We start from the raw sequence: 27,234 nt of genomic DNA, 5'->3' as shown, positions 1-27,234 counted from the left end.
TTTTCTTTTCTTTTTTTACTTTCTTAAAAAGTATCAGCTCAGGCACCGTTAATTATGTATGCGATTAATTTCGATTAATTAATCGCAGAGTATGTAATTAATTAGGATTACATTTTTTAATCGATTGACAGCCCTAATATATATACACATATACACAAATACCAAGTTAAGCAGCTAAAGAAGCAGACAAAAAATAAGAAAACATGCACATAAAGAGAGAAATTTAAACACAAGTGCAATTATGAGACACTCACAAAAAACACCCCCTCCAACAACCTACACACTCAGTCAAACACAGAGTGAGCGGAGGTGTAGATGGACGGCTTTGCTGCAGCTGGGTCGATAGCCAGGTGGATGAGCATTCAGGGACGGGAAATAAAGGCAGTAAACAGCAGTAACAAAGAACTAATTCTCTGCACCAGTGATGCAGAATAACAGCAAGAGGCGAGTAGGAAATGGTGAAGAGTTTTTGACTGCCTCTGCGGATGAGAATGTGTGAGTGTGACTGTGCGTCAAAGACAGATCTAAACAGACACACACACAACCCACACACACTGCGTTGACTGATTTCATTATTTTGCTAATCAAATCCTTCCCTGCCCACCAGTATACAGTGACTTCTGCTTCTCCTTGTGGGTCAACGGGGTTGCTTTTACCCCCTCCCTCTCAGTTTCTCTTTTCTTCTACTGTCTTTCCCTCAACAGTGTTTTCTCAAAGTACCACAGGTGTAAAGATATCTACTAAAAGTATATGAGTTACTGTATTATTTATTAATATATTAAGAGTCAGAATCAATGCAAATCCTATATCTGCTGTAAAAGCAATGGTGCCTGCTGAATAATAATAAAACTGTATAAGACGTTGGGTGGTTGGGGGGGGGGGATCACTGGACCATTCAGCCTCAATACTGTAAAAGCTTATTAAAGATAATGAAGTGTTTCAAGCTAAATAATATGCACAGCAACACATTAGAGAGAGAAAAAAGGTTAAAGGCAGAGAGCAGAGATTTTTTTTTTTATAGTGGATGAAACAATGACTATTAAAAAAACACACTTATAAAAGAAAATTACAAACAAGATGCCAGACATGAATAAAAAACTGGATAAGAGGTGGAACACAATAATTAAAAAAAATTGTCAAAACTCAAAAATAAAACTTTCAGAACTGACGTAAACAACAGCAACCTGATAGCTAAAGGAGATGACAGAAGATCAGCTGCCCTCTCCATTACTTCATGTTAGGCTTTGACTTGTCAAAATAAACGTGCTGCTGGCTTGATATTCAGATATTTCAGTTCTCCCCTTTTGTCAGACCAAAGAGAAACGTGGTTCATGCTGACAGACAGGAATCCATGGCCATCCCTTCCAGAGGTTTATGTGGATGTATGTTAGGTTGACCACATCTTTTCGTCAGACAGCTTGTTTCAGGGAATCACTTCACATGGCAGTCCTGAGTCCTGAGCAAGATAAATTGACTACAGAGGCTTGCAAAGGTGCACAGTATATTATCTGTTTGTAGGGGGGGGGGGGTTATATGAGTTCAAGTGTCTGCTATGTTTGTGCGCCTGTTGCTGGCCATTCTGGGACAGTCTCTCATCTTTACGATCCAACCTTGTGGCAGATGAAATTGCAGTAGAGATGCACCGATTACAATTTTCTAGGCCGATTCCGTTTTCCGATTTTCCATTGAGTTTGACCTGCCGATACCGATTTTAGCCGATTCCGATTTCATTTTTTCTAACCACTTTACAGCACACGCAAATATTTATTTTCTATCTTTTCTTTAATAGAACATTTTACATTTTGAATTTTTTGAACAGATAATCGATCGCTATAAAATAGAACTATATAAATTACTCCTGGTGTGGGAAATTCACACACATCTAAAGTGCAATGTTATGGAAGAACCATTTCCTTCTTTTCACATCCAACATCCAACTATGGAAATGTGATAATGTTAGCTTCTTGTCTCATCTGGGATCTGATAAACAGTAAATTCATCAAAGTCAGTGTGCCCAACGCTATTTTCCGATAAACTAGCGGTCATATATCACGTGACTCGTGTGAGTACGGGTTTCATGTTCCAGTTATTCAGCCTCAGAGGGGAGAGAGAGCGGCTGACTGTTCGCCTGAGATCAGTAGAGCAGACTGCGCTGCAGGGCTGTGTATAATTACGACTTTATGACATTTCATAAACAGCTGATGGAGCAGCGGTGTGCCACTGCTACATGCGTAGCGGAAACTCTGCGTGTGCACGTGTGATGCTGATGTTACGTGATGGTAATCATGCGGTGCCCGAGTGCATTTGACCGGCATAAAATCGGCATACGTCAGACTGACCGGCCGGTCGCCTGTCATGGCCGATCACGTGAAAATCAGCCAATTCCGGTCACCAGCCGGTCAATCGGTGCATCTCTAAATTGCAGCGTTGTCAGGCAGTAAATTGTGGCCCTGACATACTGGCCTGAAACTGGCTCCACTGTCCAATTCCACATGATCCAAAATCATTAGATTACAGCTGTGCTCTAAAGCCCTCGCGGCAGGGAAAAAGGTCTAGAAACTTGATGCTGCTTGTTTCTTTCCAGTGTGTGTCTGACTATCTCATGCAGTCTGTGCACATCTGTTTGATGATCTGTAATACAGGTACAGATACGTGTTTGCCTCTCTCCATCTCTGATGACCCTGGGCTAATTGAAGAGCATCATTAGTGAAAGCCTCTAGGCATTATGGAACTTAAAGTGTCCTGTCCTGTGCTATCAGCTGACAGGCAACAGTAGATAACCTTTCCCCATGAGAGCCCAGTCACATTATCTCCCTCTCCAAGCCCTTTTGTTCAGGACAGAGGAGAGTGACATGTGAAAAGCACTTTGCAACCAAATAACACCATCACCTCTACTCCTCCCTTTCTCTCGCCTCCTCATAGCACGTCCAAGCTCTTCTGGGACAATGGCCGTCCCTGAAACCCTCTTTGCATGATGCTAAGAGAAGCTCAGTGCAGATGTTGGGTGTGAATGCATGAATGCTAAAGGTACAGTAGCTATAGCCTAAATATTAAATATTCTTGTTGTTTATCTCAAAGCAACAACTTTGCTTTCCAATTCCATTTGCAACCCAAGTGGGACTGAATAACCAGTGCTGCTGTCTCAGGGAGGTTTACTAAAAGCAAAAGAACACAGAGGGCAACGGAGAGAGAAGGAGAGTTGGCAGATATGCTTGGATCAGCGCGCAAGCACACACACACACACACATACACACACACACACACACACACACACACACACACACAGTGCCCTATCTTCTACAGGTTTGCCTTCCAGGGCCAGGTATCAGAGCAGGAGGGCAATGGAGCAGGTGGTGTAGGGAAACTAGCACCGCTAGGCTGAGCAGATCTCCATGCCAGTTGGCACTGCCAGCCAGCAGCCCCAACCTTCTCCCTCCACTGGGTCCCTGTCCTGGAATATACTGTACATCCTGTCCCTATCGGGGGGAAGAAGGCAGGAGGAACAGAAGGAATCCTGTCCAGTATGGTTGTTTAGAGATGACTTCATTACTGCGGCATGGTTCGCAGAAAGGGAACAATTCAAGTAAGACTGGGATAAGAAAGAGGCTAGACTGAGTCTATTGGCGCTTTTACCTGCTAACAGGTACTTTTTTTAGTACCTCCTCAGTCGGGGTTCCAAGCGAGCTGAGGCGAGCCGAAAAGGTGACATGAAAGCGACAGACGGGGGTGTCCTGAACAAACCCGCTATTTTTAAACAGTTTAGACAGCTGTTTTTTTTTTGCTGCCTCCAGCTTCATTTGAAACAAAATGTGTCTTCTGGCAACACACACCTTCGACGTTCTGTCTGTGTGTCGCGTTTACTGCGGCGCCGCTTGTTTTACAGTTCTGCGGAGGCTCCGGCAGAGCTTTCGCCGTAGCCTAACTACACACACACATGGCTGGCTCGACGCACACACCAGCGCACAAGTATAAACATCAGGCCACTTTTACATAGGCTACGGCGAAAGCTCTGCGTGGAGCCTCCACAGAACTGTAAAACAAACTCAAGTGGCCTGATGTTTATACTTGTGCGCTGGTGTGTGCGTCGAGCCGTCATACGACCAGCCACGCTGAGGCGGTACTAAAATCTGCAATGGAAAACGGACGCACAGTGTGTCGAGTCGAGTCGAGGCGAGTAGAGTCGAGGCGAGTCGAGCAGGTACCATGTAATGGAAAAACGCCATGTGAGTTGTTTGGTAGTGGTGATGGAATGAAAGTTTTTATAAGTGCTGTTTATGAGTGAGCCCATTCAGACAGAAAACATGAACGAGACATGCATTTTTCATAAGGAATCACCAAGAGACTCACACTGTCATTTCTGACAGTAAAGGAGAAGCAGAGTCCGTGCGTGACTCCCGAGCCGAGGACGGATAGGAGCGGGGGGAGGGCTAGGTTTTTATTTTTGTTTTTACAGCTGAACACTTCTGCTGAGCCCAGGTTACTTCTGAGGCATTAAAGGGCATGTAAGAAGAATGAGCAGAATTATTCACAATGTTAAATTAGGGCAGAGTGTTTCCTCTGTCAGACAATGTCAAGCACAGACATCTGTCTTCTGAATAATATAGAGAGGATGTTTCACACTTTGCTCAATTTACTACATACATAAACAAGCACGATGAGCTAAATGTTGATTCTTTTAAATATAGGATATGGGTTAACAAGTGCACTAGGTTTGTATCCAACAGCACACTTTATCAAAGCCCAGCAATATGTTTTATTAAAGAAGAACTGTAAAATAACAGCGGTTTGTCATATCTATATAATATCTATGATATCTCCGGTTGAAAAAGGTCATTGTCAGCTAAGTTGCAAATCAATGAGCAGGACTGCTTTTTATTTGGTTTAAAAGATTTTTGCATCAATACCTTTTTTTGGAGTGTATTTAATGCACTGTATTAGCCAAAAAAGTAATTCCCATCTGGTTATTTTGGCTATAAATGAATTCAAAATTGAATTTCCAGAAAATATCATAAGATAATCATGAGCCACATTGATGGTGCAACATAGAATTACCATAATTATAAGATTTATTCATATTTATAGCCAGTGTATCCAGATTCTTTGGTGACCTTATTACCTTGTTGTTACTTTTTTTAAACTACAAAGTAATTGTTTTTCTTTTCCATTGTTACATTTTTGTTTGAGTATATTAGTAGAAAAAAGTAGTGGTTTCCCAACCTACAGTAAGGGCCGACAAAGCAAAAAGACTTAAAACTCCTTTTCTTGTATATTGTATATACTATATATATTTGGTTGAATTGGTCAGAAGTGGTGGACATGTAGTCGCAAGTATGATTTTTTAAAAATTGTTGCACAAGCAAAAAAGATTGGGAATCACAATAGGACAAAAAAGTAACAAAGTAAACTTGTTAAACCATATTATGCTGCTGGAGTGGGTAAGGCTATCAAACTATCAAAGTGTTATAGACTGGATACTAAAGATAACTAAAGCTGTGCCTACTTTGTACACGTCAAACTCACTGAAGCGCAGCTAAACCAATACAGTTATCACAAACACTCAGAGACCCCAGATAACCCACAGTAAGCTCTTGGTATGAGTTATATAAGCCACAAAAATCAACAGCAAGTCTTGCACACCACCTGGGCTTTCTCAGCACATTAGCTTTCCAGTTTTGGGACCAAAACCCATCTCTTAACTGGGAATTAGGTTAGAGCACATCTCTGTTTACAGACAAATACACTGTCCAGGCACAACAAGCCATACTGTAGTCTCTCTTCCTGTTGCAATCAACCAAATCTGTCAATATCCTTCCCTGCTTTGTCTCCCTCAATGCTGTAAACAGGGGTGGCACTAAAACAAAAGTTCCATATTTGGGCGGTGTTTTTATCCCTGGCCTCAATCTGGCCCCATCAAAGAGGCTCACTCAAAACCACAATAGAAACACTTGACAACTCTCCACAGTCTTTAACTCTCGCTTGGCTGTGTCTGTCACGTATGCTCTGCACTCGTTTTGTATTCTGAATCTTCGATCCTTCCATCCTTGACAGTCCCAGGCTGCCATGGTCTGCTGGCAGTACAAAGATACAGTTGACAACTCTCCAAAATCTTTAAACCCCCCTTACCCCCTTTGCTCAGTGGCCTATATTCTCCCCCGTTTCGTCAATCACACTGTAACTCACTGTCTATCTTTCTCTCACCCTCACTCTCTCTCTGCCCCAAATCCAACTATCCTCCCTGTTCTTTCATGTCCAAGCCGATGTCTGTTTGCCTCGTCACCACATAGGCGTTAAGGGCTTTTCTCTGCGAAGAATTGCCACAGCTGACATCCCAAAAGCTCAAACTCACTTTCCATCGCGTCTTTTTTACACCATTGTCCTCTCCTCTGTCAAACCCATTCATCCATGCATGCTCCTCTGAATGCTAATGCCCCCACCCTCTTCTCATCTCTCTGATAATGGTGACCATATTGGCTCTTTATGCTATTCAGCACATCTGTCCAGTAAACTTGTTTCCTGCTCGATCTGTTCCAAAGATGACTACTGCATCAGGAAAGGTCAGGACCCACCAAACTCCAGGTTAAGAAAACCTTTTGTTTTAGCTTTGTGACCATGCATTTTTCAGATACAGTGAGTTTTTAAATGGTTTATTCAGCTTAAGGCATACTTTTCTCTACCCATAAAGGAACACTTCCAGCCTCTCATCGTCTTCTCTTACTGACCCTTTGCAAACACGTCACACGACCATGTGACGGCGCCATGACGGACGGCGGAAGCAAACAGTAGTGGACGAGCGGAAAGTTTCATAGTTTCAATCAGTTTGAAATACATAACCCTAAGTAAACTGTATTTATGGGTTTATATGGCTTCTTCTATTGAACAACAAGTTGTCGTGCCGTTATCGGTCGAGGTAGGGCATCTGGTAGGTGCTCACATAGAGCAGTATTTGGAGAAGTTGGAGATAGCAGGATTGGATACCGACCCTTAATTCGTTCTCCCTCCGTTTTCATGGACCTCATTAAATCACCGAGTCTGCCCGACTTCAGTCCACACGTTCTGTAACACTATGTGGTAAACAAAGTATCCCCATATACTGGTGCTGATCTCAAAGCTTTTAAAAGTCTGGATGCTAACCAGTTATTTGTAGCTGGCTGGGTTACAGGTACGCGATGCTACGCTAACGGCGGGGGGAGGTACCTCATAATGGCAAAGATAAGACATCAATCTAGGGTTTATTTTGTATTAACATCTATTCTTTACTTAAGTAAAGATTTATATAACACGTAGCTAGGGTTGGGTACCGAAATCCGGTTCCACTATGGATCCGGTTCCTACGCAAACGGTACTATTCGGACCGGATTAGAACGCAAATTTCGGTTCCCTATTTCGGTTCCGACTGAAATATTTTCCCACCGTCGCTCTGGACAACGGCAGACTCTTTTTTCTTTATCCCTTTTCACCGAGTGGTGCACGTGCCCGCTCGCGGTGTGAAGCGCGTGTCCGCACTATTCTCACATGCACTCTACAATCACTGCTGATAGACGGCTTTTTGTACACGCTCCAAAACGGACATAAAAACATCACACTTTCTCTGTAGTCTACCGTTAGCTAGCTACCGTTAATGTAGGCTACTTTTAAAATGGCATATTTTCCCCTCTGGGCTCACCAAAACGGACATAAAAGCATATTAACCATTCACTGACTGCACGTCATCGCTAGTAATCATATTACACTTGCGCTGCTAGTCTATCGTTCAGGACAAGACCCTGTAGCCTGGTGGTGGGGGAAGCAGGACAGCCTCCCCAAATTGTCTGCCCTTTCAAACTCATACCTGTGTGTACAGGCCTCTTTGACACCATCTGAGAGAGTTTTCTCCTGTGCAGGACATGCCATAAGTCAGGAGAGGTGTCTTATCTTGCCAGAGAAGGCAAATATGGTCATTTTTCTGCAAAAGAAAAGCTAAAGTTTGAAGCTGGTTGGCATACCAACTCAACAACATTTATTTTGTTGTTACTTGTTAATAGTGTAACTGTTATTTGTTAAATTATTGTAGTTATGTGTTAGGTGACTTAGGTTTACTTATATATTTAAGTATTTTAAAACGCTAATATATTGTTCAATTTAAATAATTTTCAATTTTAAAAAAACTCCATAAAAAAAAGCCTTTCTTTTATGTCATTTTTCAGTTTTTCAAGAATCGGTTTAGGAATTGGAATCGTTTTAAAAGTACCAGTTCAGCATCGGAATCGTAAAAATCCAAACGGTACCCAACCCTACACGTAGCCCATGTTTTTAGAGGACATGGTCGGTCATGGCTACCCACATATCGTTGTTCACTGGGTGTGCCATTGCAACTTCCTAGCTAATGGATGCCTGAACGCATCCCAGCTCTGGGAAGTGCAGTCATTAATTATCTATCACACGTTAATCCATGCAGTAAATCACGGAGTGTCTATGATCAGTAGTAACCACACATAATTGTAACATCTAGCCATCTTCTTATCTGTCATTATATTCGCTGTGTAGCCTATGTTTAGATTTGACCGGTGGATATTACGACGCGATGGGCAGCAGCTAGCGAGCAGTCCAAAGCTAGCTGCAGCTAGCTCGTCAGCTAGCCGGGGTAGGAGCTCCACAGACCCGCATTTAACTTGTTTTTGAAGCTAGTTTCCGTGCCATGTCATCTTTAATTTAACCAATATTTTTTGTATGTGTTAAGTTAAATGATCAAGGGAACGGCTTTCTTTTTTGGATATGTAGCTAGGTCAGTGAATAACCGATGTTAGCTAATTATGCGAGTCATCATCGGGTTGGACCTGTTAGCAGGACAGCTGGTTAGCACGGCTGCTAGCTGGTTAAGGATAATTTTATTTATCACTCATTTAAAACAGAAAGGCAATACATACACATGCTTGTGTTGGTGAGGATTACTCTGCATGCTTGTGTTGGTGAGGATTACTCTGCAGATTGTGAATGTGAGAACACAAACACGAACGAAAACGTACGAGTTTAGCTTGCCGTCCATCTACAGCATAGCTCTTCCGCCGTCCGTCATGGCGTTCATAATTCGCGCAAGTGGAGCGTGACGTCACGTGCAAAGGGTCAATACCACAGACTTTGCTTACTCAACATTTTGAGTAATGGCATCTTCACTGGGGGTTGATGAAGAAAATGTGCCGGATCTTCTACTGAGCATTGCGCTCCACCCTGAGGACTCTTTATCTAAAACAAGGCAAAGATACAGCAGGATTATATGAGTTTGCTAACTACAAGCTCAGCTTCCACCACAGAAAAATATGAATCACATTCTGCTTGTTAGCAGAATTGACAGGTTCAATAAATCTCACAGACAAACAAAGAAAGGAGGGCCGGAAACAATTTCATATGCAGCCTTCTAGGATAAGCATTGCTGTAATGTTTGTTGATGAAGGTGTCATTTACAAAACAGTGAAGGCAGCACTCTGACTCAACAGAATGAGACTGCAGCAAGATGATGATGGTAGAAAAACAGAAAAAAAACAGGGAACAGGAAGGCAGAAAGGACAAATGACACAAAGAGAGACAGATTACAAATGACACACATTCACACACACACACACACACACACACACACACACACACACACACACACACACACACACACACAAAGTCAATTGGCCTTTAGGAGTGACAGCATGGGGGATTCCTGGGGCTACAAAGTACGTGGATGGAGGAGCAGCTGACAGCTGGAGGGAACACAGAAGGGATGTCTCCCAATGAAGCCAACGGAGGGAGCTGAGCCTGAGGCAGGGAGCTCAGGTCACAGGAGAGAGGAACCAGCCACACCTGCTATACACTGAAGCCTGGCTGATATTACCTTGTGGCAGATATATCGGTATTGAAATATGTAAGCCGATAAGTAACATGAAATTCCCATAGATAAATGACAGATAATGCAAGATGTTTTTGAGTTAATTTGGAAATTGTGTCACTAGTACATAGTATTACAACAGAGGACAAGTTTATTTTTCAACTTCAAAATGTCCCACTCGGTACAGTGTCTTGGTCACAATTCTTTAAACACTAATTTAAGGGCTCCTCTAACCAATAAGCAAAACCCCAAAAGACAACTTGCTTTTTATCTGACAGACATGTCATGGTATGATGGAGAAAAGCAAGCAAAACCTCAAATGTAACCAACAAATTGTATGTTTAATTCAGTCATCCCAGTTTTTATAATTAATCATTTAAAACAACCATCATCCAAGTTTCTGTTAATTGACTAATTAATTGGCTAATTGTTTGAGCTCTACTACACACTAACACACACTTCCTCAAAACAAAATGCTATATCATTTAAAATAATAAGGGGCAAGGTGGATTGCTGAAGATTAAAGGTTAATGGCTATAGATAAGTATATACAGTACAGAAAAGATAATAGAGTGAACAGGAGCAGAGAGAAGGCAGGGTACAGAGGAAGAAAAGAAGGGTCAGAAGTGAGCCAAAGCAAATTACTTAATATAAAAGTATCTTACTATACCGTATAAAAACCAAAGAAACACAGGAAGCAGGTGTGAGAGACAAGCATTTTAAAACAGAGGCTTCCTCATTCTTAAAGCTGGCCTGAGACGCTCGATGGTGTTTTAAGCCCCCAAAGTCTCCTTCCAGGCAGCGCTGCAACCATTGACTTCAAGGCACCTAACCCTAACCCTAACCATTGCCTAATCCTAGTGCCTTCCTGGCAGTGCTGCCTGGAAGGAGACGTTGGGGGCTTAAAACACCGTTAAACCACAACACTCTAAAATTCATTCCATAGCCTGCACTGCTAATAATAAAATACTACACAAACATGCACAGTCAATCTGTGCGGGCTGAGTACAGTAGCAGGCTTCAGTGCAGACTGGCTCCCCCTCATTCATAATTCACACAGCAATTTATCACACACACACTCCTGCTGTGCACACTAACGAGTCACTACAGCCCACTCACATGGTAGAGGGTGCGGCTGCATGTGTGGGTGTTTGCATTTAGTGTACTAAATGCAAAGAAAAGAAAGTGAGTCTGTGTGTGTGTGTGTGTGTGTGTGTGTGTGTGTGTGTATGTGTGTGAGGGAGGTTATTGTGTGTGTCACCTTAAGACTGAGCTCCTTCTGTCCATATCAGTAAAGGCTAGTGTGTGTTAGAAAGAGTGCTGGCATTTTCTGTATTTTTTCCTTGATCACAAAGGAAAAAAGCTTAGGATGCATCAATGAGTCATGATAGCAATTTATCACTTGACCATCTGCACGGCTGCAAGGAGAACAAGCTTAGCCCCATGCACAGCTTGACTCACACTGCACAAGTACAGCTCTAAGTATCAAAAATACAGTGAGATGTGGCCGGGTTAGCTCAGTTGGTAGAACAGGCGCACAAGTACAGAGGTTTACTCCTCAACGCAGTGGCCGCGGGTTCGACGCCGACCTGCGGACATTTGCTGCATGTCATTCCCCCTCTCTCTCCCCTTTCATGTCTTCATCTGTCCTGTGAAAATAATGGCCTAAAACTACCCCAAAAAATACAGCAAGATAGCAACATCAGGAGGACAAACAGAGATGGTTTCACATACATCTCTTACACTTTTTCAAGGTTAACACATGTATCTTGGTGAGTCAGATTGTTTTTATCTGCGTTTGTGTCCTTTAGAGCTGCAGTGGCAAAGAGAGGCTGCACGTGTTTGGCTTATTCTTGCTGGGATCACACAAAAATAGGCTTTCACTTGGTTTTTACCTTAATATAAAAGCCAGAGCTTCAGCTGAATAAAGTCAAATTTGGCCCCTTTCTCCCAGTCAGAGAAGTCCTTCCATCTAAAAAGAGCCTCCAGTTACCAGCTGACCCACACCCCTTTCAATAGCTTGTTGCCATGGCAATTAGACAGGTCCAGGGTGCAGAGCTGGGGTAAGTGTGTGTGTGTGTGTGTGTGTGTGTGTGTGTGTGTGTGTGTGTGTGTGTGTGCAGATGGCAAACCTCCTTTTCCCTTGTGTTGTGCTGAGGCAGGTGTTATGACTGTGAGGCAGGTGGAGCCACACAATAGCCCTAAACAGGATGAACCTTCAGGGGCAACTCCATCCATCTTTCTGTCTCACTCTGTGTATCTGTTCCTTTTTTCTCTTTATACAGCCTTTCTTGCACACCCTTTGCTCTTGTTTTCTTTGTATTTGCTTTTCATTTTTTTTCTCAGTTTGCAGGAGGGGAAGTTATGTTTGCATGAAGATATACAATACAAGCAGATCTTCTCAGCACATTTGCACGTGACAACTCCTGTATGGGTATGATAACATTGCTATGTGCAATGAAGGAGAAAGAGCAGCAAGAAGATTATTTTACAAACTCTGGCTGCGTTGAAGCCACAATATACTAAAGCATATCACAATGGCATGATATCACTGACACTGTAAAGAAGATTTTTTTTGTTCCCTAAGGTAATGAAAAGAGTCAACAAGCCCCTTCTATTGAGAAGCCTAGTAATATTGTATATGAAAATACTACAGCAGCTGAAAACATGGAGTCAAAGTACATTACCCTCCCATTTCTCCCTCCCAGACAGGGGCGGATCTACCGGGGTGGCATAGGGTGGCAAGTGCCACCCTAAAAGAAAGCCTTGCCACCCCTGCTGCCACCCCAGTTGGCAGCAATGAATTAAAAGTTATGGCCAATTTGACAATTTATGAGCGCAAATCTCCAATACTGATTCAACGTCTGTCAAGGAAAACATTGTAAAATTACTTTTAATCTTATAGAAATGAAGAGGAAAGGTAGCATATGTAGTTTTTTCTCACCAAAGAGAAAGGCGAGAGAAATAGAAAATGAACAACTGAGCAAGGTAGACGGAGAAGATGAGGTGGAAGGAGAGAGAAAAGAGGTGAAAGGAGAGAGAGAAGAGGTGAAAGGAGAGAGAGAAGATGAAGACGAGGTGGAGAGAAAAGGGCAACAGAAAGGTGACAGAGATAGAGTACAAGGCCAAGGCGACCGGGGACAGGAGGAGGTGGGAGAACACCACAGCGGTGAAGATATGGAGGGAGAGCATCACCAAGATGTGGAGGGAGAAAGTGAGAGTCAAGATACCGTGCAGGGCTCAGACAGTGAAAGGGAAAGCAGAGTGCCTGACGAGCTCCAGTCAAGCTGCTCCACATGGTATGGAAACTGTTGCTGCATATATACTAAGTTACATATGAATAAGAACAACATCAAATAAATATAAAAATTCATGTTTGCTTAAATATGAATAATTAGGGAAAGTTGTCAGTGTGAAAGTGTGATGAGATGGGGAAATGAGTTTTTATATTTTGTGTAGAATGTATTTTAGATCTATTGCTCAGATTAAATAAAAAAAAAAATAAACAAATTAACCTAAAATACTCTCCCAGGCTACAATGTTAGTGTGTGTTAACACAGTCTGATGGTTAGAACTAATCAATGACAGTTCCTAATCTTGTACAAATGCTACCTGCAACGCTGCCTCTCTGACAGTCCAAAACTGTTTGCTTCCCCTCTCATCACCTGTGTCTTACCTTAATGCCTTTCCTGTGATAATGCCCCTTACTTCTATCATACTTCTGTCTCCTATTAAGTGAGATCTCATCGTATGGTCACTTATTCCTAATATGAACTGTTTCAAATGAAACCTCAAATGCCAGATATTGATTGCATGAGATTAAGTTTGTCTGTCTGAGTATGTAAATGGCAGCCTGTGCCCTTTTGTAGTGTGTACAGACTATTTCTCATCAAACTGTGATAAAATTCAGTATATATAAGTCTGCCATATGTTGCCACCCCTCAAAAATTCCTGCCCCCCTCTCGCCACCCCATAATATTTTTCTAGATCCGCCCCTGCTCCCAGATGCCCCGGGGGGATAAATTATTTGTGTTAAAAGAGTGTAAAGGCTGTGGCCGGGTTGGATCAGTGGGTAGAGCAGGTGCACATATACTGAGAGGCTTATGCCTCAACGCAGAGGTCCAGGGTTTGAGTCCGACCTGTGTCGATTTCCTGCATGTCTTCCCCCTCTCTCTCCCCTTTCTCATCTAGCTGTCCTATCGATTAAAGGCAGAAAAGCCCAAAAAATAATCTTTAAAAAAAAAAAAAAGAGTATAAAGGCTTTGACAGGTTTTGGGTAAGCCTCTATTCTCTTTTCTAACACAGAACTACAAAATTAAATGTTGATGATATATCAGCTTGATATATTTACATAAAAGAAAATTGTTCATTACAAATCAGACTATAATTTAGTAAAAATATTGCATTTTCTTTCTTTGTCAAATAAAAAAAAAAAAAATCAGGGAATTAAGAAGTCTTAATTAAAAATCCATTAAGAAGTCACCTGATCATTAAACTTTATCAGCACCGCCATTGATATTGATTTGCGCGCTTACTTTACTAAATTAAAAAGAAGCCCCTGAGCAAAGTAAAACAGCGTGTGCTAGACAACACATTGTGTAGCATGTTGTACTCCACATGCTACAGGCGTCAGTGATTGTTCTACAGGCTTGGCCGTGTCAGCTGCTCGCATGTGTTGCTCTATCAGACCGACAGGGGTGGCGCTGATATCAGGCTCTCTCATCAACCTCGCCCAGGGTCATCTCTGGCACAGTAGATAGAGACGGGACACTTCACCATTGAGCCAATAGGACAGCTGTCCCCTATAGGGGGACTAAGAGGGACTAAGAGGTTACACAGGGTCTGCTTACACTTGTCAGGATTAAAGGCCCTGACACACCAAAGCGACCATCGGCAGTACAGGCTGTCGCCCTAGTTTGTGCGGTGTGTCCCACACCGTCGCCACGCGTCAGCCTTTTTTTCGGTGGCTGTCGGCCATATAGCCAATTCATCTGATTGGCTGTTCAGCTTGAAAACAAGAGTGAGGAAAACAAACGACTGTGAGAGGCACATGCAAGGCTCCTTTCATTTTTCATCCCATCTGATTGATCCAATACACATACAAGCTGTCAAAACTGGTCAAAAATGACGTTTGAATGTTCCATCTAAAAATAAATAAATAACTATTTTTGCACATTATGTCCATAAGATGGCAAACCTACAATATATACTAACTACTTGTGTAGGTTTATTTATTCCAACAATAACATGTCTTTTAAAAGAGCTCTATTCTCTACATACCTACACATTACAAAATATACCGAGATATTTAATATAAAGAGCGTAATAGACCTCTCTCTCTAGGATACGCAGATGTTTACAGGAAAAGTTCCAACATTATCAGTTCAATAGAAAGCTCAACAGGCCACAGAGGTGAGATTATTTGCAGCCTTTTAAAAAAATATCCTATCTGCTTTTCTGCTCTTGATCCAGAAACTCATTACACCCCCTGAGTACAAATCTATTGCTTGCCGGGTCGAAGCAGCAAGCAATACCTGTGTTGTGCAGTCCTCCTGAACGAGCACAGGTAGTCCGATCCTGCTGAGTAACAGTCTGACACAGCAGATAACCTGCTAATCACTACATCGTAGACCTTCAATAACCTTGCCACAACGACCCCATGTTTCCAGAGCATGACAAGGGATCCTGAAGCTCTGCAGACTTGCTTAGTATATAAGGCCAACAATGAGAAATGATGAGACTGCGTTGCTGCAAGCTAGGCAATGCCATGCTGTGCTGAACCATAATACGCAGTACAAGCCGAAACTGTACACTGCAGTGTGATGTATTTATGCCATTACGCTCTTGGCTGTAATCTACCATGCAGAGCCAAGGTGTTCTAGGCAGGGCTCGGTCCCTGCAATTCAATATAGCAGCTTAGAGTCCCCCTGGCAGTTTGTTCCCCCTGGCAGCCTCTGAAGAGCCACGTTCGCCTCCAAGACTTCAGATGAAAGGGCACCTACAGAACGCAGTATGCTGTGTAATAGCAATCCTGGGATCTACTTACCACTGGTTTTATAAACCATCCTAACAGCTGCCACCACAACCTAACCATACTCTAGCTCGATGTCTGCCCCTCCTTTACCCCCTCCTTGTAGTAAGCCACTATCAACCCCCCTGTCTTTCTACAGTAGGCTGAATGCTGTGTGTGCATACTGATTTGGACTCAAGGGTCTAGACTAAAATTATGTCAGGTATTTCATTTGTTGGCAGGGGAGAAGACATCTGTGTACTATGGTGAAAAAAGCCAAACCGTTTAACTTTTTGTCAAGTACAGCAGTGTGTAGATTGACAGCACATACACACGTGCGCACGCACACTCACACGGACACGCACACACATACACCATTTTAGGTGTGAAATACAGAGGCTTAGATGGGTAAAGCCTCCCTTTCTCTGCTTGTGATTCACACTAGCGCTTAATACTGAGGTCTAGTTACATGGAGGCTTAATAGTAGTGGTGGTTAGACAACACTGCTGCAGTTCTGCTCTTTAGTGCCACCACGCATTGGCCCAAAACCGAGTCTCAGATGGCAGAACTGGACCAGTTAAGGGCAGTTACTTTCCCTGTCTAGTTCTCTCTCCCCTTCATTTGTCCATCTCTGCATATTAAAGTGAAACCTCGAAACCAGCCTCATTTATCGTTTAAGGTCACAAGTAGCACCCATTGTAATTAATTCTCCACTGAGCCTCGGGCAAATACTGTAGACTTTGCTGACTGGCAGTACATCCCTATGGAAAGGGGGTAGGGGAAGGGAGGGTGTGTGCATGCAAGTCTCACAAAAGCACAAATGGCTCTACCAATAACCAATACCTGCTGCAGAGCATAAGTAATAAGGCCAGTGCCAATACGTGTGTATTCATCACAAGGAACATTTGTAGCTAAATTGTGCTCTGTGCTCAAATCAATCCTAATGTAGCTAATCAGTTATCACTCTGAAGACTTAAAGGTGGACAAGGAATGGGGACAAATCCATATTGTGGACCAAGTACAAATGATCTTATGTTTTAGAGCCAGCACAATCCATGGCTTTGGTTGATTTTCTTCGATATCCACATGACATCAAAACCTCTCTTGTTGCCTCATCATAAATAAACACAGCCATAACAGCCACATTATAGACAATCAATATCATTTGCTGTGATATAAACGGCTGGCTTGCAGGCAGCTGGTGTGTTCGGGGTAACACCAGGCCAGTGTGGGAAGATGTGATGATGGAGGACTACCAACATTAATAACGTCAGCCAAGGAGATTACCCAGTCTTGCTTTATTAGAAATCTCTCACAGGGCAAACAGAGGAGGGAGCCGGTCGGGAAGGGATACACTGTACGGAGCAGCCCAGCGCTTCACTCAGCAGCTAAGTTAGAAAAGGTTATGCTCACAAATTTCAAATGGAATCCGAGAACATGCCTTACCTTGAGGCGGCTCTCAGAACCCAGTACATAATGAGTATTAGTGGAAAAGGCTGTCCAATTATATCAAAGAGCTGTCAGAAGCTAAAGTTAATGAAAATGTTTTTTAGATCATCAAAGTGGAGCAAATAGTGTTCATTTGGGTTATTTCTCATGTTTTTTTCACTCATCTAAACAGATTTACAGCAACATCCTTGAGGATTCACAGTAGGAGAGAGGGAAGATGCATATAAAACAGGAAGACTCTCAAACAAAAACAGGCATTTACATTTTTTTGTCCACTTGGGTTCAGCAGAAACAAAAAGGGAACACAGTGATGACATACTGTCAATTTCAAGATGATGTGGCGAACTTATTAGCAAGCAGTTGCACATTAACACATCCAGCATTTATGGAGCAACATTAGCATACATTTAGAGTCATGTTTGTGAATGTTAGTCCAATATTTACTCTCTTTTGGTTCTGTTCAGTCTCTACTAACTCCTGAGGAAGATATCTAGCTCTTCAGCTGCTAAAGTATCCACTGTGTTTACCAGCTAGTCGTTAACTGTGTCTGTCCGCTGTTTGGTGCTTAGCAGGTGGTTGTTTGGAGCTTTTTTCACTGAAAACAGCTTCCTGCTGCGGCCGAAAACATTATGAGAGCGGTGAGAGTGAGCGAAAACAGTTAAGTTGCAGCCGAACAGATAAACAATGAGCTGAAACTGACTGTAAAGCTCCGTAAAGCTGAGGGAGCTGCAGATTCTTCTCGGCAGGTTTATCACTACAAGCTTTCCCTCTTACATTGTTTATACATTGTCATTTGATAAATTGTTATTATTAAAATATAAATTATAGCTGATTTAATGTAAGCCACTAAGCCACTGAAGCAGTCTGGGGGTTGTAGTCAAAGATGCTTGAAGCACCTGTTGTTAATTGGTCTGTTACAGATTAAGGCAAGAACTGGTAATGACTCTAATAACTAATAACTATTTTCTCCAATCTTATTACAACATCAGCACACAAACAATTTAATTTCCCCTGGAAACAAAGGCTGCTTGAAAGAGGGAAGAACCATATCTGGCTCTCTCTGGATAGTATTCTGCAGGTGCCATCATTCTGCATTAAGCACAAAAGGAAGGACATAGACAGGTACTTTCCAGGGAAACGGAGCCAAATATAGCTCCCATTTCCAGAAAGGAAAAACGCACAACAACGTCCGACCTCACGTGCAACCCCTTATAGATAAATACAAACATAAGTGCTGTACAGCTGTTCACTGTTCAGATCATTTCAAGTTTATCCATCAAACAAGCTGTGTTGTGGTTTAAGATAGGGCTGCATCTAATTCATTATTCTGTTAATTATTTGCTTGATTAATGATTTAATCCTCAGTAAAATGTCAGAATCTAGAGCTGAATTTAATTGATAGTCAACTGGCAGAAAAATCAATCTGTAACTATTTTGAAAATCAATTCATAATTCTTAAGCAAAACTTAACTACAAAAACAGTATGTGGGTTTGTTGTTTTTCTACATCCTTATATGATTGTTAACTGAAAATCTTTGGGCTTTGGACTGTTAGTTGTACAAAACTTAATGTTTTGAAGACATCGCCCTGGGCTTGATCAAACTGTTTTTCAGTATTTTCTGACATTTTATAAAGGAGTCAGTTAATTTAGAAAACTATCAGCAGATCGATAAGGAAAGATAAGTTGCTGATATTTTTTGCTATTCTGAATGCCAACTAGTGCTGAAATAATCAATTAGTTAACCATCAGACAATTAATCAACAAGTTTGATATTGATAAAATCTTTAAAATTATCTATCAAGCAAAAATGCCAAACATTCACTGGGCTTCTCAAAAGTGAGGCTTTGCTGTTTTTCTCCGTCCTCCTCTGAAGACATCACCATTGGCTCTGGGAAACTGCTACGCTGTTTTCTGACATTCTACAGAACAATTAATACATTAATCAGAAAAATTATTAATTCAGATTAAATGGTAATGCAAATAATCATTAGTCAGAGTCTCAAAACCATCTACAATGGTGTCAAACTGTGTTTTTAGGTAACCTCGAACACCAAGCTATCAACCAGTGGAATGTAAACCAAGTCGAACATCTCCATTTGTTAAAACCAGGGCTGAAGAGCCAACAGGACACAGCTGCAACACTCAACTGACCACACGTGGCTGTACCCCATGTGAACCACTGCTACAATGAGCCACAAATAGCTTATAATTACAGAGGGAAGCTATAAATAAGGAAGTATAAACATGTGCAGTGCACCTACAGGACGAGACAAACAACTTGACGCTAAAGCCTCAGCATGTAGTTATAGTGGAACTGGGAAAACAGACGTACACAGAAAACTATTTGTGAAACATCACACTGACTCAAATAGGATTTAAGAATATAAAGAAGACAGCTGCACAGCAATTAGTGCCTTGGTCAGAGCAATTTACTTCTGATTCAAGCAACAGGGACCAGCCCCAGCCAGGATCCATGCCTGGCTGCTATAGACCCAAGTGATTAACACAGACTGAGCCAGACGGTGGAGGGAATTTTACAGCACTGGAACACATTTCTCTTCTGACAGCCAGTGCTCTCACTGGTACAGCAGATCTAAAGGGAGAGGATAAATCTTAAAAGGAAACTCAATACATGATGGAGGCAAGAAAGAAGTCGAGGAGAAAGAGAAGGAGAGGTGGGGTGATAACGCTGTGGGTAACACATTTATCCTCACAATAAAAAAAGAAAGGACAAGAGCAAGAATGGTAGTCACTCATCAATCCTAACAGATGAAGGGAAAATGCAGGCCCATGAATCACTCCTGCAGGCTGGTAAACTAGAGGTGCTTTTGCTCCATCTTGTTCCTCGACAGGCCACAACACTGATTTCCAGGCCAAAATAATGGAAAACTGTGCAGTCCCGCAGGTATCACATTTTTTGATAGGTTGTGCACTAACTAACATACTACTTATGTGAACACCTGAATTGCTAATTTGTATGAATTACCAGTTCATACTAATCCATGCCTAAAAATGATCTGTACAAAATCAGACATGCAGCCTCCAGGAAGCACAATCAGCATCTATTGAAACAAAAATAAACCTGAAATGCTAATTCAAAAGGGCAAATGAACACCATCTGCACTACCTTAATCAGACACTGTCACTTTACTTACACTGGCTGATAATGGATCAGCGAGCCTTGAATGATAAGCGCCATTAAGCCAACATTTAGTTACACTAGGGCGATTTGCATGTATCAAATGAAAGCTGCAGTCAAGCAGTTTAGAGGCAAGAAAAAGAGAGGACAAGATAGAGGGGTTAATATAAAGCTGCAGGCAAATTTCTATTAGAGAAGCCAACAGTCGCATTAAGTTGTAAAGCAATCCCTGGGGTTCAGAGTGAGGGTAAGAGAACAGGACACATTGAGGACATCTGGAAGATAATGTAATTGAAAAAGAACGAAGTGTGGGCAGAGACAGGGTGGAGGGGAGGATGAGAAAGAAGATGGCATCTGGCTGTGATACAGTCAGGTAATACCAATGCCACAGAGGGCACGTAACAGACTCAAACCCTTGCCAGCCCATCTGTGCCAATTACCTAATGCTAAAACCCAGTGTCAACCTTGACCAATGCAAATGCTCCCCTTGCCACAATTCATATCCACCTGGAGGGTGAACTGCAGATATGCTGGCATAAGTAGACACATTTCCTCTGGGGATGGCAGAGAGGCATTACAGGACATTCATTTACGCACTTAAAAATGCCTTGAAAGGTTTGTGGGCTCATGGGGGAATAATTGCAGCGATAAGTCTTACTGTTGCAGCCAATTTGTAGCAACTGCTGCTGACCTGGAGTTTTATTATTCTGGTTAGGAATTCAACAATCAAAGTCTAACTTTTTCATACTGCAAGCTTACATAAAAAAATGAAATAACGCTGGAAAAAGCAGCAACATGTATTCAACTCGCTACATCTCTACTTGGCATTGTCTCATTTACGCCATACTTTCAGAGCACCTACCTTTGAGCTGGTCAGCCACCACACTCTGTCCTATTCTCTCAATGACCTGTCCATCTTCATGCTGGTAGCGGTCATCCAGGAAGTTGGCAGTGGCCTGTGATAGGTGGACCTTCCCAGCGACTCCCAGCTGCTCCATCAGGTTGGCCAGGTTGACGTCGTTTGACCAAACATCAAACTTGAAGCGTTTCATGCCCAGGATACCACACAGTACAGTGCCAGTGTGGACACCCACCCTCATGTTGACCATCTCTCTCTTCTCCTGGCAGAACTGTTCAATAGCCTGAATCATGCCCAGGCCCATCTCCACGCAGCAATAGGCGTGGTCTGGTCTGGGTTCAGGACAACCAGCCACACAGTAGTAACAGTCTCCTAGAGTACTGATCTTTTCACAGCCAGTGAGCTCACAAAGTCGATCAAAACGTCCAAATAAGTCATTTAGAAGCCCAACGAGGGCATGAGCAGATTTGTTAGCAGACATTTTTGTGAAACCCACAATGTCTGCAAAGAGGATGCTGACGGGCTCCATCCGTTTCATGTTGAATGGCCTGAAGATGATCTGGCCACGAGGGATGGAGGTTTTCTTGCATTTATTGTTTTTAGGGCTGGAGATGACAGCTGCTGCACCGCTGGTAGAGTATCGTTTAACAGAATTATCACCCATCTCCTCGTCACCCTGTTTCATCAGGTCATCAGCCACGATTCTGGGCATGACAGAGTGGATCATTCGCTCCTTCAAGGCTTTCTCCACCTCCAGATCTTTGCCATGCATGATAGCTTGTCCCACTTTAAGAAAGGTGCTGCGTGATCGCACCTCAGACATGATGAATAGGTGGATGCCAATGGCGTGGGCACAGAGGTGGAGCAGAGCTTTGGCTGGGCCAAGCCAACATAACATATCCCACTCTGACTGAGAGGCTAAGCTCCAGTTATCACCTGCCTGCATCAGGTGCAGCCAGCCCAAACTCTCAAAAAAGACAGAGTAGAGAAACCCGAGCAGGACAGAAGCATAGAGGCGAACATGGAGAACGCTGTATAGCAACAGAAGAACCTCGATACAGAGAGAGAAGGTGCCTACAGGAGAAAGACAAGGGGACCAGGTGCTACCTCCCAGAAGCTTGTCATGGGACAGGTTAAACGTGGGTCCCATGCCACTGAAGTCTTCTACCTCCAGCGCAGGTGTGGGAGTCTCCGGGTCCCTGAAGCTTGATGTCTGGATCTGGGGGGCCAGGGTTAGGGTGAAGGTTACAAGGATAAGCAGCAGAGATGCTTGGTTGTAGCAGCGAGAGTAGAGCTTAGTAAAAGTTAAGAGAAAGAGAAGGAGGCAGAAAAGGAGGAAGGATGCGGTGGGAAGGAGAAAGGCAGTCCTGTCACAGCGGGAAGGATTGACAGCAAAGTACAATCCCCAGAGGAGGGCAGAGGCAACCAGGTAAAAGAGCACATAGCGGAAGCGCCGCTGGGTCTGAGGGAAACACCGTTCTCTACAGGCCTCCTCCAGGATCGAAGAGTCAAACTTTGGGTCCCAGAAATGACCAGCAGATCTTTCAAAAAGCTGAGGCATCTTCTTCTGTGTGCGAAAGCTCTTGCCCACCGTCCTCCTAGCTCCGGACTCTCCGGAGCTGCAGCTGGAGGAAATGCTGTACTTGCAGTGCTTGGATCCCCCAATGAAGCCTCCCCCGATTGAACCCAACGGCCCGCCTCCATGCTTGTGTTTGACACTACTGCCAATCCTCACTGAGACGCCTCCATCTCCACTTGAGTCACAGCTCACTTCTGTGTTTTGAGGCAGCAGTTGTTGATGTTGGGGGGATGCCATGTTGCTTTTTAATCTAAATCAGAAAATACAAAGACTAATGCAGAAGGGACAGTTTTTTTAAAAGATAAAATTGATAAAGAAGTAAGGCAAAGTATAGGGCCACAGTTAACAACTAGGGCAATGATTGTTCTCTCAAAAGTGAAAAAGGAGAGCACAAACAAAAACCTTTTCAGAGGAAATTCCACTTCGTTAGCTGTGTAGTGGCTGTAGAAACACCAGCAGACCTTCCAAAGATTCTGAATAGTTGATTATTGCCCCTCTTGACGTCAATCCCTGAGAATTCCTCTACGTTCTCGTCTGTTTTGACGCACTTGAGACTGCAAGGTTCACTCGCTGCTTGCTCGGTTCCTGTCCAAACCCACTCAGCTGCCTACACACTGTTTCACTCATCGGAAAAGTATTTGGGGGGAAATTCAGAGAATTACAAAAATAATGTTCATAAGGGGAAAACTTATGAGAGAGAAGTGAAGACAAATGTTTAAAAGGGTTCTCGAGAAGTTGTGAAGTGTGGAATATCAAAACCACTCAAAATGTGTTGTTTTCATCAAGAGCCAGCTGCAGTCAATATACTTTCATTACTAGTGCATGTCCATTCCCGATCTCCACTAAGCTTCCCCACTCAGTTCCAGCTTTTAAGTTTAAGGCGCAGCTCAATTCAATTCCATATAATGAGAACGTGAGCGCAAAAACGGCTCAGCGCTTTTATTTATACCCACATGCTCCTTGCTGCAGGGCCTAATCGCGACTATTTCCGTGGACGGAGCCCCGTCCTTTCCTGACTTTCTACTCGGGAGTCCACCGCTGCGTCTCCAAACCCACAGGAGATCGTGTGCACGGAGGTTATGCAGGAGACAAATGCGTGAGACGTTGTGCGCAGAAAATATTTTAAAAAAAAATATATGTTTTATTGCAAGTCCAAACACGCTCCTCCGTGGCTATACAACATCCAGCCTTGGATTGGCATTGCTTATATCAACAGTGAGATCAAATGCCGCCAATTCATGGAAATTGTCCAGATATTCTGACCATGCCGGTTCCTGGCAGTATAGGCAATATTCTGTCACCCGGACAGCTGAGAAAACGCAGCCTTGAGCAGACTACATAAAGTAGGATCGTCCAGTCCTTCCTTTACTCTGAAGTAGCCCAAACTTTGACTACGGCAGCTCGGACCCCCTCTAAATGGCAGACGACGAAAGCCCGGAGGGTACTCGGGCTAATTAAAAGGTCTCCACCTGTGCTCCACGCACCCTACACCAAGTGTCCCACAGGTCAAAGCTGAGTGCTGCCTTGACCCAGCCACTTTAATTGAATCGCATGGGCTACACAGGAGAATATATTTGCACCTCCAAATAATTAAATCCAAGACAAATGTAACAGCTTAGGGCTCCTGCATCGCTCAGCCTCTCCATTCCCTGCATTGTCCAGTGAGATGAGATTGTCTCGTTATCTGACCATTATCTGTTCGCTGCAGCAGCGTCGAGACCTGCATGACATGTTGTGTGCGCTATCCAGGCGCGGTGGGCAACGCAGTGGCTGCAGCCGCCACCATCTTCTGTGCGCTGACAGCCGTCGAGCAGTGAGTGAGTAGTGTATGTACTTGTGTGTGTATGAGTATGTATGCCTATACGCGTGTTAGTGTAAAGTACGCCAAAACAAAATAGAGATGATTTCCGCTATGTTCTTTCAAAGTAAAACCCTATGTGCATTTAATGGCTTAATAAACACTAAAACGTTGGCCTACTTTAATGGCATAACATTTATTGGAAACTAAAGAAGGCTGGGGAATGATCATCTAGGTATTATTAGTATTATTCGAATTTGTAGTCTACATTGCCAAACTGGAAAACTCCCAACTAACCCTTGCCCTATTTTGTGTCTCTCCTAAAATTGTCATTCTTACATTTGGGGCTTGTTTTTGATGATTACACAGTTGAGGGAAGCTTCTGATTTTCTTAAGCTAAACCCTGCAAGTCGTTAAGGAACGCATAGCACTGTTATGAAGTAATTCCAAGATTCCTTAAATTATATTTCTACCCAGCTGGAGGAAAATATCCCACCTGCTGCACAAGCAGCTCTACACAACCTAACCCCCACCTATCTCTCTGACCTCCTCCAGGAGTATGCATCCTCCCACTCCCTGCGCTCATGCTTAGCTGGTCTTCTGACCATCCCCACTTTACCCCTCAGCACCATGGGTGCTAGGGCTTTTAGCTGCAATGCTCCCAGGTTATGGAACTCGCTGCCTCCAGCCCTCCACACATTTGACAGTCTGACACCATCACAATGTTCAAAACTCACCTGCTCAAACTGGCCTACTCACTCTACCCACCCTCTATGTCCGATTACCTCTAGCCCCATACACTATGTTTCCTGATTTGTGATTGTCTGTGGTGGTGTCGTTTCATGTTTCACTGTTTTTAAGAATATTTTGGGGGCTTTTATGTCGGGTTTTTAGGTCGGATTTGAACCCAGGCCGCTGTCAAGGATTCAGCCTACATGTGGCGCACACTCTACTGGGTGAGCTAGAGGTTGCCCCATGTTTCACTGTTTTTACCTGTGCGTTACCTGTATGGTTACTGTTTTTAATTCCCTGTAAGGCGACAAAAATAAAATGTATTATTATAATTTAGAGTATGGCACCTCTCCAATGGCTCAAATGGTGCTAAACATCAATCTAAATTTTGGAGGCCAAATTAAAAGCCAGACTGTATGTTGCTACCAGACATCTGTGTATTTACTTTCCTCAATTTGTGGCACATATGCCTCTAAAGGCTCTAAAATGTGAGGCTTAACCCAAAAAGTGATTTTTAAAAAGAATTATTTTGAAAATATATTTATGTGCTTCCGTTTTGGTGGTTACCGTTGACTTGACGCTGCTGTGTTGGCGAGCAGAGAGGAAAGGGGCTGCTATTTATGGGAGGGGAGGGCGGGAGGGGTACAGTCGATGTACGTGCACGCACTTGGTAGAAAGAAAAAGACTGAAAGCACGTATTTTAGAGAAGGGTGGGTACGTCTTTTTTGACCGCAATGAGCACAACCCCTACCTTCAGTTAAACGATTCTTGGAATCCTTAGAATAAACTCTGCTTTATTTTATATTTATTACATTTGATACATTTTATAACATCTGCCTTGGTAAGACAGTTCTTTCGAAGAGTTCTCATTAGAGGCAAAAGGAAATGGAATATAATTACATTTTATTGAGGGAGACAAAGTACCCTAAATACAAGGTCACTAAACTACTCTAGACGCTCAAATGTAGGAATATTGTAATGTCGTGGATATAGACTAGTTGCAGCCCTACTATGGACGCCTTTTTTGCAATCCACCTGCAGGTAGGGGACCTTTAGATCAGAGTGTGATTTACAATGCTGATAAAACCTGCTTGCTTAGAACTGGCACGTTTCAAAGCTCAACATTTACTCTGCCATTACAAAAGTCTAAAGAAAAGTGTAAAAAGATGAATAATTTACACTGAACAATACAGTATTCAAAGTGTGCATGTGTATGTGGTTGTGCACTGTACGTGTATGCTATGTGTGTATTATATATGATCTATGTATTTGTTGATGCAAACATGTAGCCTATGTCTGTTTTGTGTGTGCCTAAAAACTTAAATATGTCCTTTACAATAAAAATGAATTCATAAAGGGCTGTTTTTAAAACAACTTTAAAGTAGGATTTCGTGCAGGCCATTGTGTATAAAAGGATATTTTAAAAATACACACCTCCCTATTTCCAGTCGTGACAAACTGTTGGAGCATTGCAGCTACTTGTTTAAGTCTCCCTGATTAAGGATTGATAGTTTTATCAAAATAACCACAGACTTTTACTACCTATTCAATCAGAAATCTTTATTCTTGATAGTTGGGCCAAGATTAATTTAAATTTTATACCAAAACAAAAAAGTCAATTAACAACTACTTTAATAGGACACACATCCATTCCAGATCTAATGCACAGGTAAATTAAGATAACTGATGCAGAAATATAGCAAAAGCACAACCACACAACGTCATTAGCCCAAGCTATCACTCTATCACTATACCGTTACCATGATGAGTCTGTAACTTTTTACACTTTTACACAGCACTCTCTAGTGGGCATCTTCTGG

The 27,234-nt window shown here is 42.7% G+C and overlaps 1 protein-coding gene and 1 long non-coding RNA gene across 4 annotated transcripts in view; one reads left to right on the top strand and one right to left on the bottom strand.

The window, feature by feature from the left end:
- LOC116059342 (adenylate cyclase type 9) overlaps positions 1-24,735 on the bottom strand; it is a 38,867-nt gene extending 14,132 nt beyond the window's left edge. For all 3 annotated transcript variants that reach the window (XR_004896137.1, XM_031312360.2, XM_035996491.1), the window contains exon 1: positions 21,309-24,735. Coding sequence is in view for 2 of the 3 variants with exons in the window: in XM_031312360.2 (XP_031168220.2) it covers positions 21,309-23,121 (1,813 nt within the window). In the remaining variant the exon portion in view is untranslated. The remainder of the gene's footprint in view (positions 1-21,308) is intronic.
- Positions 24,614-25,927, top strand: LOC118494073. Its single transcript, XR_004896138.1, has 2 exons — positions 24,614-24,697; positions 25,238-25,927. It is a non-coding gene; the product is annotated as an uncharacterized LOC118494073 (long non-coding RNA).
- Positions 25,928-27,234: the final 1,307 nt, after the last annotated feature.

The sequence above is a fragment of the Sander lucioperca genome, chromosome 21, assembly GCF_008315115.2.
Source record: "Sander lucioperca isolate FBNREF2018 chromosome 21, SLUC_FBN_1.2, whole genome shotgun sequence".
Classification (NCBI taxonomy): Eukaryota; Metazoa; Chordata; class Actinopteri; order Perciformes; family Percidae; genus Sander; species Sander lucioperca.
Note: the sequence above shows the minus strand (reverse complement) of the source record. Positions and strands in the feature narration are given on the sequence as shown.